The sequence below is a fragment of the Diabrotica virgifera genome, chromosome 2, assembly GCF_917563875.1.
Source record: "Diabrotica virgifera virgifera chromosome 2, PGI_DIABVI_V3a".
Lineage (NCBI taxonomy): Eukaryota > Metazoa > Arthropoda > Insecta > Coleoptera > Chrysomelidae > Diabrotica > Diabrotica virgifera.
In genome coordinates this window covers 180,243,635-180,257,459 of record NC_065444.1, presented here as the reverse complement: position 1 = coordinate 180,257,459, position 13,825 = coordinate 180,243,635, and the positions used below count along the sequence as shown (strand labels likewise).

At 34.0% G+C, this 13,825-nt stretch overlaps 2 protein-coding genes across 3 annotated transcripts in view; one reads left to right on the top strand and one right to left on the bottom strand.

Annotated features, from left to right (window-relative positions):
- The window catches only part of LOC114335847 (uncharacterized), a 32,769-nt gene extending 29,540 nt beyond the window's left edge, over window positions 1-3,229 (bottom strand). The window contains exon 1 of the mRNA XM_028286138.2: window positions 2,659-3,229. Within this exon, the coding sequence (XP_028141939.1) occupies window positions 2,659-2,928 (270 nt within the window). The 5' untranslated portion in view covers window positions 2,929-3,229. The remainder of the gene's footprint in view (window positions 1-2,658) is intronic.
- A 5,921-nt stretch (window positions 3,230-9,150) lies between these two features.
- On the top strand, window positions 9,151-13,763 carry LOC126879740 (uncharacterized). 2 transcript variants are annotated; one of them, XM_050642961.1, is made up of 2 exons: window positions 9,151-9,843; window positions 10,659-13,763. In XM_050642961.1, the coding sequence occupies exon 2, from the start codon at window positions 12,264-12,266 to the stop codon at window positions 13,761-13,763; it is 1,500 nt and encodes a 499-aa protein (XP_050498918.1). In that variant the 5' UTR covers window positions 9,151-9,843; window positions 10,659-12,263. The 2 variants fall into 2 exon arrangements, with proteins under 2 accessions (XP_050498918.1, XP_050498917.1); XM_050642960.1 differs by having other exon boundaries at window positions 9,151-10,526.
- Window positions 13,764-13,825: the final 62 nt, after the last annotated feature.

The window sequence follows — 13,825 nt, the reverse complement described above, 5'->3', positions numbered from 1 at the left end:
ATACGATCTAACAGCTCATTGTTATTAATTAAAAATAACAGGTTAGTAGTAAATTAATGACACAGATTTCTTCAGGATCATGTAGCGGCGACTTTAAACTTTGATTTAGTCACTTTCTGACTTTCATAATAATAATTTTTAACCTAGTTATTAAGTCTTAAAAATGGCCATTTTCGCGTTTTTTAAATTTTAAATTGCTTATAACTCGAAAAAGATCAACTTTAGAGAAAAATTATAAGAAAGCTTTTTTGTCCAGAATGGTCCAGAAAACCTAAAAAAATAGTCCGGGCCAAAAATATTGATTTTTGCAATTTGATTAAAAAAAATTGTTAAAAAAAAATTGGCCCACTTTTCACGTGGGCGACTTCTTGAACCTTATTCTGGGATGTCTCACGAATGTGATTATGCAAAAATATCTCATGGGAATATTTTTCCCAACGAACCCGCCGTTTCCGCCTTGTCTAAATAATATTTAATGTGTTGTTTATGAGTTTGACAAAACCGGGTAGTCCGAAAATCGACAAAACCGGGTACCCGATTTTATCAGACCTGTTGTTACTTCCAGTTTCTGCAGAAGTTCTCTTGCTTTTATTTAACTACATGTCGCAGCATAAAATAAAAACTACTTGTCAGATATGGGATCAAGAAAACATGCAAAATGTAATAGTTGAAGTACTAGGTATGGATGGGATACAAAAAACCTCTCAAAGATTTAATGTTCCGCAATCCACTTCAGAAGATCGTGTGAAAAAAAATAGGAAATGGTAACTGTGTTGAAGAATCTAGTACGAAAGATAGGTAGGAAACATTTTCAAAAATATCCAGTTGTAAAAAAATAAAGTTAAGGGAGTAACGACTAGTGTTAGGACAGGTGTTGGAGAGACAGATAAATTTCATGTGAAAGTAGGATTGCACCAAGGCTCGGTGCTTAGTCCGTATTTATTCTCATTAGTTTTGGACCAGATAACAGCGAAACTACAGGGTAACATTCCAATGGTGCTTATTGTATGCTGATGATGTTGTGTTAGTAGGAAATAGTGAAAGAGACTTAGAACAAAAACTGGAACAGTGGAGACAAGCTCTGGAGAAAAAAGGTGTAAAACTTAGTAGGACAAAGACAGAGTATTTGCAATGTCCATTTAAAGATGGAGTTACTACAAATAAAATGCAGTGGTGTCATGGCAAAATTAGCAGTGCCGGAACGCACTGCTAATTTTTGTTTACAAAACCTAAATTCTCTATTTATTTTTTTTTCTTTTCTTAACCAGTGTGGGAACGGCATTCCCACGCGTTCCCACACCATGACACCACTGATAAAATGGTATCTTTGGATGGTGAACTGATTGTAAAAAGCAATAGTTTTAAGTACCTGGAATCGGTATTAGAAGAGTAATGGAGAAATAAATGGAGATGCATGCAGTAGAATTAGGGCTGGGTGGATAAAGTGGAAGGAAGCGAGTGGTTTGCTGTGTGACAGGAAAATTCAAATGAAGTTAAAGGGAAAATTCTATAAAACAGCCATAAGACCGGCTATGATATACGGAACTGAATGTTGGGCAGTGAAAAAGAAAGAGGAACAACGAATGCATGTGGCGGAAATGAGAATGCTTAGATGGATGAGTGTAGTGACCAAAAAGGATAAAATTAAAAATTAGTATATTAGGGAAAGTCTAGGTGTGGCACCAATTGATGCCAAAATGAGAGAGCATAGGTTGAGATGGTTTGGTCATGTTCAACGTTGAGACGCTAATCACCCAATACGAAGAATTGCTGAAGTGCAGATTCCTAGAAGGAGTAGAAGAGGAAGACCAAAGAAGACGTGGGGGGGAGTCGATTAGGCAGGACATGTTGGTAAAGGTGATTAATATTGATATGACCCAAGATAGAATTGTATGGAGAAATGCAATTAGGGAAGCCGACCCCGCATAGGTATAAGGCAAAGATAATGATGATGAAAGTTAAATGAACCGGACAAAAAAGGAAAACACGTGATAACAAGCAAAATTGGCTACGAAGTTACCGATTGCAGATTCGGAGGAAGAGAATAATAATAATGACGATGCGTGTCTATATTGCAAAGTTTTAAATTCTAAGGCAAAGGAAGTCTGGATAAAATGTGTGTCTTGCAATAAATAAGCTCATGAAACCTGTAGCGCCTATGATGATGTCAATGAAGTTTTTATTTGTGACTTCTGTTCATAGATTTTCAGTTTTGGTTAAAATATTTTCAATAAATATTTTATTTTCTGTCCGATGTCCATTAGTCCTTTTCCATGGTACCTAATTAAATTACTACCCGGTTGGACACAACCGGGTATTTGGCAATATTTTCATAAAAATAAAAAAAATTAAAAATTTAAGAATATTTAAAAAATTGACATTGGTATATCAAACTTAAGTCATTTGAGAATATGTTAATCTGCAGCAAATGTTTGCTACTCTAACATAGCACAAGATACAGACGGTTTTTGGACTAGTACCCGGTTGTATCCAACTCTCCCCTACCTATCTGTGTCCTCTGGAAAGGGCCAAATATAAAAATAAGTTTTTTACAAAAACCTTATCGTGGTATCGCGTTTTTTTAAAGAAAACTATCTATAAAAAAACTAACTATGTGCCTTTAAATTTAGTCTACAAACTTTTAATTTATAGTCTTACCTGTTCATGATCGCTAACCTGAGAATATGTTAACAATTGTCGACAACCATCAAACCTGTTGACACATTTAAACAACATGTTTTTGGCAATTTTTCCATACTGTGATTCTACTGCTTCTGATTTATGCATTGATTTATCGGTATTTTCAATACATCTTCCACACTGTATAAGCCTGTTTGGATGAACTTTTATAGGTTTCACAGATAAATATTTATGACAAAAATTGCAAAGTAAAGTCTCTAGTATATTATCTGGAAGTATAAACGCCATAGTAATATCCTACAGTATAATACCGAAATTATAAATTGATGCAATGAGAATAATAAATCACAAAAAACACAATTCGAAAATGTATAAAATATTTACTACTAACCGAAACAAACTGTGCCAAAACTCTAGTCTAAATTAATGTGAAGAGACGGTCTAAGATTCGAAAAAGTAGGAAAGCTTCTTTTTCTGTCAATCACGTTCATAGAGAGAGTTAAGGTATGTATAGATATGCCCGCCGAGCACTTCGCGCCGTATGTACGCCGTGCGTTCTTGGCGCCGACAGAAGTTGGATCGTGTGCGCAAAGTTTGTGTGCCACTTGAAAACACGCACTAACGCGTACTAATATTAGTGCAGTCACTGAAGGTTTTCACCTCCGATTTTGTTGAACCTCCATCGAGTTTCATGAAAATTGGTGAGTAATTAGAGGTTACCTCAAGGAACAAAGGTGACATGATGCCAACTTGCGCTTTTACCCTGGGGGTGGATGACACCCCTTCTCGGGTGCCAAAATTATTTTATTAAAAATAATACCATACGTCGATAGAGGGACAAATTATAAGCAAAATTTGTTATATAAAGTTGTTAAAATAAATCAACACTTTTTGAGTTATTAAAGACCGAAGATTTTATTTTTTCGTAAAAAAATGCATGTTTTAAATTGGTGTCTCACGTATAAATCAAAAACTATAAGCTTTTACAAAAAAGTTATTATTACTGAAATTGAAGATAATAAAAAATTGAATACATTGCTCACATAAAGAACTAAACTAATATTAGTTCAAAGTGAGTTATTGGCAATTGGATGTGTATTTTTTTCGACGAGTGCTCAAATCTAAGTATTCAAGCTTAAATAACGGGAAAACGATGCAATGTATAAAATATTCCTGCTAAACATTTGTCAAAGTACTTCAGAATGCCTATCAAATGAGCTTCATAACAAGGTAATAGCGTCAAATTAAGCAAGTTATAATGAAAATAAAGAACCGTTTCGAATTTTTTAGGAAAAAGTGTAAAATAAAACATACGCCATTTCCACAAAAATTAAAATTTATAGTAATGCTTACAAGAACTTCTTTATATTAGCATGATTAATGTTTTCGATAATTTTGACCGGTTTAGAATGCATATTTTTGAAAAAAAGATATAATTTAAAAAATGATAATTTTTAAAATTATTGTAATTCTCACATTCTTTTGATAATAACTCCAAAAGTACTCAATATACGTAAAAAATTATATATAACCAAATTTTAGTGCTTTCTGTGCCAAATATTTTACCTGTTTTACTATTTCTATAGGGTAAAAAATAACCGAGATAGAAACGTTTAAATCTTAAATTTTGCCGTGGGAACCATGCAACCGGAGCCATTTAACCTTTTATGTTGTAAAAAGTGAGGGGTTTAAAAAATTAAGTTTAAGGTGCTTAAATAGCACTTGTAATTAGCTTTCAAACAGTTTTTAGATGGACCTGATATCGTAAACACGAACGGAGTTATTAAAAAAAACAATAAAATTTTTTGGAAAAAATTTTAAAAGATAAATTTTGAAAAAAATTTGGAGCATAAATTTTAATGCTATCAACATGTTCGGGGGCTCATTTGATAGATATTTTTAAGTACTTTGACACATGTTTAATAAGTTTATGTTATAAAATGCATCGAGTTCCCGTTATTTCAGATTGAATACTTAGAGTTTTTTACTCGCCGAAAAAAATATACATACATTCAATTACCTATAACCTCACTTGTATTAACATTAAAAGGTTTTTCTAGTAAGGGGTTTATTTCATTTTTTATTAGCTTTAATTTTGATAATAATAACTTTTTTGTAAAAACTTACACTTTTTGAGTTATTGATGAAAAATTGAATAAAAACATGCATTTTTCTCAAGAAAAATTAAAATCTTTGATCATTAATAACTCAAAAAGTTTTGATTGATTTTAATAACTTTATATAACAAATTTTGCTTGAAATTTGTCCCTTTATCGAATTATGGGGTTATTTTTAATAAAATAATTTTCACCCCCGAGAAGGGTGGCATCCACCCCCAGCGTAAAAGCGCAAGTTGGCACCATGTCACCTTTGTTCCTTGAGATATCCTCTAACCACTCACCAATTTTCATGCAAATCGATGGAGGTTCAACGAAATCGGAGGTAATAGCTCATATCCACCTTCAGTGACTCCACTATATAACGAACCCGCCACGGACGCCGAACGCGTATCCCACACACGGCGTGAAGTGTTCGGCGCGCATATCTATATATACGTACCTTTACGAGTACTAGCCCAGTAAATGAACCTTTTGAAGTGTAATTTTCTCCGTCACGATAAGTATGCTTGAAAATTTGGTTTTAGGTTCCTCTCACGCTCTATTTCACTTTTTGACTGGAATCCAGGGTTACCTTTACTTAAGGGATGAAAGCCACCCCTTTCGGGGTTGAAAAAATATGAAAAACAAAAAAAAATCTTAGCAAAAACGTAGCTTATAAAAAAAGAAAAATATAGCTTATAAAAAAGTGAAAAAATTGTGTATGTCGACCTAGTAGAAGCTCATGAAAAGTAGGTACTTGTTGTACCTACAAAAAAGGAAATTGGTTGAATGAGACATGCAGTGAAATAATAATAATAATAATAATAATAGCGTTTATTGTCCAACAGAATCCATTTACAGGACAAAATATTACATAAATAAAAAATTAAATAAAATATTAGTAATTCATAGGTATCGATAATAACAAAAATTTTACAAAACTAAATTTGAATCTAAAGAAATAAATTATTAATCACCTAGGTAGATCTTGGCCATAGAAATCAGTTGCTTTAAACTGCAGTTAAATATATCGCAGTAAATACTTAAGGCATTATAATAGCTGCACATGACGAATAGAGGAGAATTTAACATAAGGTTAGTTCTAGCTTGTGTATTTCTGAACGTAATCGAATTTCTTACTGGATAAGACGGAACGTTAAAATTTATTTGTCGAAGGATATCAGGGCTGTCAATGAGATTATGTAGTAGCTTGTACAGGAATACCAGGGAGGCATTAATTCGTCTAGATTCTAATGACACTACGTCCAAACCGCTACATAACTCATTATTGCTGATACCCCTCGTAGGATATATACCATTAATTTTATAAAACAAAAATTTTAAAAATTTACGCTGAAGCCGTTCTATAATTTGGATGTGTACATCATAAAACGGTGACCAAATGATAGAGGCATATTCCAGTTTACAGCGTACAAAAGTGTAAAACAGTAATTTAATGGCCTTAGTATTAGTGAGATTTCGACTATTTCTAATTATAAATCCATAAGATTTAAGTGCTTCTCTAACCTTTACATTAACATGTTCAACAAAAGTGAGTTTGTGATCAAATATAACTCCAAGGTCTTTAATTTTAGTCAAACGTTCCAGTTCATTGCCATCAATAATATAAGGATGGTATATAGTAGACTGTTTCCTGGAATAACTAACCACCTTGCACTTACTGGCATTAAGATTCAGATGATTTTCCTTACACCATTCATGTACGAGATTCAGTTCACTCTGCAGAAAATGGCAATCGTTAAGGTCGCTTATCAATGAATAAATCTTTAAGTCATCAGCATAACATAAACATGGTGCAGAAATAGATTCACACAGATCGTTAATAAATAACAAGAACAATAATGGACCTAGATTAGAACCTTGTGGAACCCCTGAAGAAGCAAGGTACTTTGCCGATTTGTAACCATTGTAAGAAACAAACTGCGTTCTATTTGATAAGTAAGACCTCATAAAAGTAACAGCATCCTCAGAAAGACCAAAGTGGTATAATTTAGAAAGCAATACTCCGTGGTGAATTATATCGAACGCCTTCGAAAAATCGGTATAGACGACGTCAACTTGACTTCTATTATCTAGGGCCTCTGAAATATATTGTGTGACCACTAATAAGTTTGTTACAGTGGACCGACTGGAGACAAAACCATGTTGGTATTGAGACAGCTGATTACGAGTTCTTGAATAAATACGATTATACAAAATTATTTCCAAAACCTTCGACAGATTGCAAATTATGGAAATTGGTCTATAGTTTTCTACCTGATCCCTTTCACCAGTTTTGAATACTGGGCACACTTTTGACTCCTTCCAGAGACTTGGATATTCTTTATTCAGAAGACATAAATTAAAAATTTTTAATAGTGGCACAGTTAAGGCACCTATGCAATCCTTAACCAGAAAAGATGGTATATTGTCAGGTCCACACGTCATTTTGTCTTTCAATTTCTTACTAGCAGAAATTATCTCAGATTCTACAATAGGATAAAAATTTAAGTAATCTGCGTTAACTGATGAAGAGTTAGCTTTATAATTAATATCAGATGACAGAAAAACACTATTGAAAAATTCTGCAAAAACATTCACAATATTTTGTGGTTCGGAGGTAGTAATGCCAATATATTTAATTACACCAGGAATTCTTGAACTATTATTTTTCGCATTAACATACGACCAAAACTTCTTGGGATTGATGGATAGAGATATTTGAATGTTATCGACATACACATTGTATGCCAAACTGATTTTTGATTTGACAAGGTGTCTTAACCGTTGAAACTCAAGCAAATCACAATGATTTTTGAATCTTTTAAATTTTTTTCGAAATTTTGCTTTTAATTTAATAGAAAAGTGAAATAGAAAATCTACAAGAATTACACAAGACTCATTTAACATACCTACATAAAAAGATGAAGGAAATCAGACAGCAGCATACAACGAAAAAAAAAATGCGAATATGGAAAGAATACATATAGAAGACCTCTTTTAAGGTGAAACACTCTGGCCAACAATATCAGAAGAAACGAGGAAGACGAAAAGTCTCAGATACAAAGTTTGCTGTAATAAAACAATTAAAATAATTGAAATAAAATAATAAACAGGACTGGCCTAATCGAGCTATAACGAGTTAATTCACATTGGACTACGCTGTAATATTTTGTAGTTTTAATAGAGAAAAAGTTGTTATTAATTAATAGGAATCATAGTGAAGTAAATTTAGTGTGTTGTGCACCTGCTGGTACTATTTCGGTGAGTGAAATTTAGTTTTACTGCACTTACTGTCACTAAATATAAACATTCACAACACCTTGTTTATTAAACAACTTTTTGCTCCTCTTCTCAATATTCACAACAAACCTATTATTGGAACAACTAATCACCTGTCGATAGGCAACAAGAATTACGATGAGTAAGTACTGGTTGCTGAACGTAATATATACAAATAGAAGCTAAAAATAAAAGATCATCTCCAGGTTTGCTTTTGACTACGAGGGCACCCTAAATAAAAATATGAGTACACCGACTGAAAATAACACCATAATGACAAACACCTCACAGCCTTCCACTTCTTACACAGCAGCAGTAAAGAAAAACATACCACCGAAAGCATCCTTCCCGAGCAAACAGCAAGCCATAGTGATGCCCTCTGAAGAAGACCTAAAGTTATATGACTACGGCAAATCCATAGGAGACATTATCGGACCAAGGAATATATGCTTCGCCTCAAGGATCTCAAACAGCAGAGTATGTATTTATTTAACCAAAATCGACCTAGTTGAGCAGCTTATTTCAACAAACCCTACTATTAACATCGGAAGCCATATCCTGTCAGTAAGAAAATTAATCACACCAGCAAAACGACTGATTATATCTAATATATGTCCCTCAATACCACATGAAATGTTAAGAGACCGCCCTGAAAAATATAGGACTTCAGCTAGTTTCTCCAATATCATTTCTACGAGCTGGTATCCCAGGAGTCATATACAACCATATTTTGTCCTTCCGTAGGCAAGTATATTTTGTGCCATCCCATGATAATCCTGAAGTTGAAACATCTTTGATTATTCCATTTGACAATCTTGATCATAGAATATTTTTATCCACAGATAAAATGATTTGTTTCTTATGTAAAAAACCTGGTCACACTGCATCAAATGGCCCCACTCCTGAATCTAATCAATCAGAAAATTCGAACAAAACACCTTCCCCTCCTTCTAATATTTCCCAAGTTGCAAGTCTAAACACACCACCGGTAGCTCCACAAGACCATAATTCGGAAACTCCCAATGACATGCAAAAAATTTATGTAGATTCAAAAGGTGCAAAGAGACCAAAGTCAACGGACTCGTCAGAAATAGAACACCCAACTAATTCAGAGTTTGTAGCGTTTAAAAAACCAGTGAAAATATGATCTTTAGATTTGTATAGATTTTACAATCCCTCTCTAAGAAGTCCAAATTTTTTTATTCAGTTTTTTACTTAAATTCAGATTGCAAGGAATTTTCTAAAACCGCACCTGTATACATCTACGAAGTATTCCGCAACATTTCAATGTGTTACAAGATTCCTGTTTATTTGAGACGCAAAAACAGAATTTGTAAGAAGTGCTGACAAAAGTACAGTTCTGATGCGTAGATGAACTTTCTAGAACAAATGTAGAAAATCAATTTGATTGGTTTGTTTGAATTTGGTACAAAGATCGAAGCTCGTAATTGGCTCTGAAGAACGGAAGCCGGAAATTGCGTAGTGACAGGATCAAGGAATTTTGGCAGGAGACGGAGAAGAAAGCAGGCATTCTTACAATGGTAGTGAATCAGTAAACATCGATAGTGAGTTACCGGCTTTTTTGTGACGCAAAAAGAATTTCCAAGTAAATGGGATCTATCAAAGTTCTTCTGTGTTGTTGTTAAGTAGGTGTACCATCAGTTTGATGGTGTAGCAGTTCCTTTTTTGATGGTAAAAGTGTAATATACGCTTTGTAAAAATACTGCGTATGTATTTATGAAAGCCGGCATAGTACTAATATCGTAGTGATGAATTAAACCCAAGCCTCCCGTCTCCTGGATTAGAAAACCTATTTCCTGAGGTAAATAAGCAAATTTCTTTTGTTTTATGGTATTTTCATGGTATAATGGTATATGGTGCAATCAGTAATTTTCCATTGACATTTTCCCCTTCGAGTGACGTATGAACTACGTACGTGCTGTCAAGTGTCATGTCAAGTTTCACAATGGTGAAGTTTTGAATTTTAAGGTATAGTGACTTTTAATAATTATAAAATTCTCAAACTAATAACGTTAATTTCTTTCAACATAAAAAAAATAAATCTTTTTGGAACTTAAAATACAAAGATGAAAAAGTAAATTGTTGAACAGAACAAAGAATAATTTTGCTTCCATCATTAAAATATTATTGTAAAGACATAATTGTAAGTTAATGTTAAAATCCTTTTTGAAACCTTTTGAAATAGTTAAAAATAAAAGATTTACGGAATGATATTTGACAGGTGACATAGTTGTTGTTATTTTCAATAATTAAGTACTACGAGGAGTAGTCAGTAATTCTTTAATGTAAACATTGTTCCCTGAATGAATATAAATTTTTGTTTTAATGCAAATGCTATAATATATGTCATAATTAGGTCAGTCAGTCAGTTATACAAGTCATAATTAAGTCAGATATCAAATCCTCAATGCAATAATATTATTGTTTATCTTTTGGTGCACCATAACCTATGTTCAGAAAAGTAGATGTATTTTTTTTTTACAGGTAATCTTTTATGTAATCTGAAAGTTTTGTTATGTCAAGGAATAATTTTTCAATAAATGCCATAACTGTGTATTTTGTCCTGTTTATTTACCGCTAACCTATTGGCAAGATTTTAACCACAAACTTTAAAAGCTTTTTAGAGTCAAATTTTAAGATGTTGGATGATCATAGAAAGTAAAACTCCTGGTAAGGCGCCCTAACAAAATATAGCCAGGATTTATATTTAACACCCCAGGATATCTGTAAGTACCCTTGTTTAAATTTTTGATAGTAGTAAATATTCCCTAATCCCTAACTTCTTCTTAACGAACTCACAACCTTAGCTCTCCAACCAAAACACGAGCCGCCGTAGCAAAGTAGTTTTTAGAAATATCCCCTAGTTTTCTCGACCCTTTTGTATTTAAGCAGTATCTAAATTTTCCAAGCTTTTATCTTCCCCCTTATTTCTAAGTGCTACAAAATGTCGCCCTAGAACGTGGGGCCGATTCATTTTTCTGCCTCTTTCAGTGTCCAGTTGTGCGCTACAAAATAGCACCCTCAGACGTGAGGCCAGTCTCTTTTCACCCCCCAGTCATATCGTTAAGTTGTTCCCAAGCAGTTTACATTTTTTTAGTTAGTCCCAACTGTTTTTCAACTTAATTTCCTCTCCTTGCCCCAGATTTGAGACCGATTCTACTATCACAACCAGTATCGCAACATAGTTTAGCCCAAGAGCCCCTACATTTTTTTAGAACGTTACGAAGTGGTATAAAATTTTCAATAGGATGTGTAAATATGTACTCATAGTAGTGTATTAACATTGTTTTTATGTATGTACTTATAGTAGATGTTAATACAGTACCCATGGTGAAAGCAATATTTAAATTTTTTTTAAAAAAGTATTGATTGTATAGACAAGTAGTCTATATAAGTAGCGTTGAACATTCCAATATTGAAACTATTGATAAAGTATAACATTTTAGTTGTATTTGTGCATTTATTCATAATTGATTAACAATTTTTTACAGAATAACTTGTTTTTGTGATTTTTTTTGTTCGTCATTTGAGTATATGTGTATAGTCTGTGTAGTTTCCGTTTGAGTTTTTAGTCCCAATGTTGTCTAGTTGTCCCATTATTTTTTTCTCAACTAATCTAGTTTTGTCAGTGTCATAAAGATACCAAAGGTTAGTTGGAGTCTGCCTGTGAAGTAGTTTGAGTGTATCCGTGAAGTAAAGTAGTTAGTCAGTCCAATTACTATTTGTCTTTCCCTTCTTGTACCAGAATAGATCACAAGTGTAATACTCGTGATAAAGGAAGTGTGCTTAGTTGTCTAGGAACACTCCCATTAGTTATCGGAACAAGAACCGTTGTTGGTGTTATCCCGTGTAAGCTCATTCGAGAAGCAAGTTTCAATATTGTTTGTGTTTGTCTATCCCTGTTTTGTCTGAAAATATTTGAGTCTGTTGTTTCCTGTTTGTTTTGTGTACCCTTGTGTTATTCCCTGTTAGTCCGTGTCAGTGGTGGAGTGTGAATTTTTTGACCAATAGTTTATTGACCCCTCTTTTGTTTATTGAGTGATTGCAGACCAAGAGCAGAAGTTGCAACAAAGTCAGTGAGGTTAGGATCTGGCTGCGTGAGAGTGCAAGTGAGGTTTGTGTTCGTTTGATAAATAGAAACGGTTTTTTGTCCGAAAGTCATACTTTCTACTATTCCCTTTGGTCTTTCCCCTGTGTGTTGTTTTCACCCCAGTTTTAAAAATGAAGTCTACCCAAGTTAATGATCTGAAAACCGATGAGTTATCTTATGAACTTTTCATAAGAGGTTTTAATGTCCAAAATAGGACTGTTGAAGAAAAACGTAAGTTGTTGAGAGGTCAGTTAAGTAAAGAGACCATCTCATCTTCCATTAATTTGACTAAAAATGTAGTCGATCCTGATCAAGAGTTACCTACAATCCAGTCAATATTAGCAGATTTGCAAAGTATTGCGCGGGCAATGAGTGCACAGTCATCAAAGGCTGACTTTGCTCGTTTCAAAACAAGGTCCAGTCATCTGGATTTCAGATTGGAAAATTTCCCTGATAATGTAGAAGAAGCTATAAAAGAAGTTATTGACAACTATAAGATGGATTTATTGATGTTGACTGGAGATGTCTTAGAAAAGGAAGAGACATCTGACAATGTGTCCGTCCCATCGACTAGTGGTACAACTTCAGTCCCCGTTGCCCCTATTAGTTCAGTTTCAGCCCCTATTATACAAATTTCAACTCCTGTTAGAGTTTCTGATTTAAATATCAAATTTAATGGTGAGAGTAAAGCCCTTCCCACATTTTTAGAAAAAGTAAGAGATTCTGCTAGATCCAGAAATATTTCTGATGATGTCCTGTTTAGATCAGCTTTTGAGTTATTCGACGGAAACGCTGCTATTTGGTATAGGAGTGTTGGAAATACAGTTAACAGTTGGAATGAGTTGGTAACCCTTCTCAAAACTGCTTTCCTACCCCCAGATTATAATGATAATCTCCTTGATGAAATTAAAGGTCGAAAACAAAAAAAGTCTGAGTCAATCACTATTTATTCCGCAATCATGGAGAATCTCTTTAAACGTTTAGAAGAGTACCCATCTGAAGCCCAACGAGTAAAGATTTTAAGAAAAAATATTTTGGTGGATTATATTCCACTCGTAGCCCTTCAAGATTTTCCCACTGTCGAAATGTTAGTCATAACTGTTAAACGTTTGGAGCAAAATGTTTTGCCCCTGCTTCAAACTACAAAAGGTCTTGCTGGTATTTCATTAGAGGATTCAGAAAAACCCCAAGAGAAGCTTCAGGTACTTGATAAACAAGACAAGCCTGATAACCCCAAAGGAGACAAACGAGAAAAGCAAGATCGTCCCTTTAAGAAATCCAAGTCTACGCAGAGAAATGAGAGACCCAATCCTCCAGTAGATACTGATGAAAGACATCAGTCTTCTTCTTCTTATCCACCCCACAGAAATCAGTCTTCTTATCCACCTCCATTGATGCAATCCCCTCCCTATCGACCGTATGGAAATCAGTCTTCTTCTTATCAACCTCATTCAATGCAACCCCCTCCACAACCCTACCAAACACATGACAACCCTAGAAAAATTATTTTTTGTTTTACTTGTGGTAAGCCCAACCACATTTCTCGCAATTGTACAAACAGAGAAATGTCTTGTTCTCGTTGTGGTAATAAAGGAGTGAGAACGTCCTCCTGTATGTGTCAAAAAAACTAGGTAGTGTGCAGCCAGTCGGCAGTTGCACTCCATATAGAGTTAAGCCCGACAAATTCCCCCAA

What these genes read in the sequence shown, in the direction of transcription:
- LOC126879740 (XM_050642961.1), top strand. Translation starts at nt 12,264, where the DNA reads ATGAAGTCTACCCAAGTTAATGATCTGAAAACCGATGAGTTATCTTAT.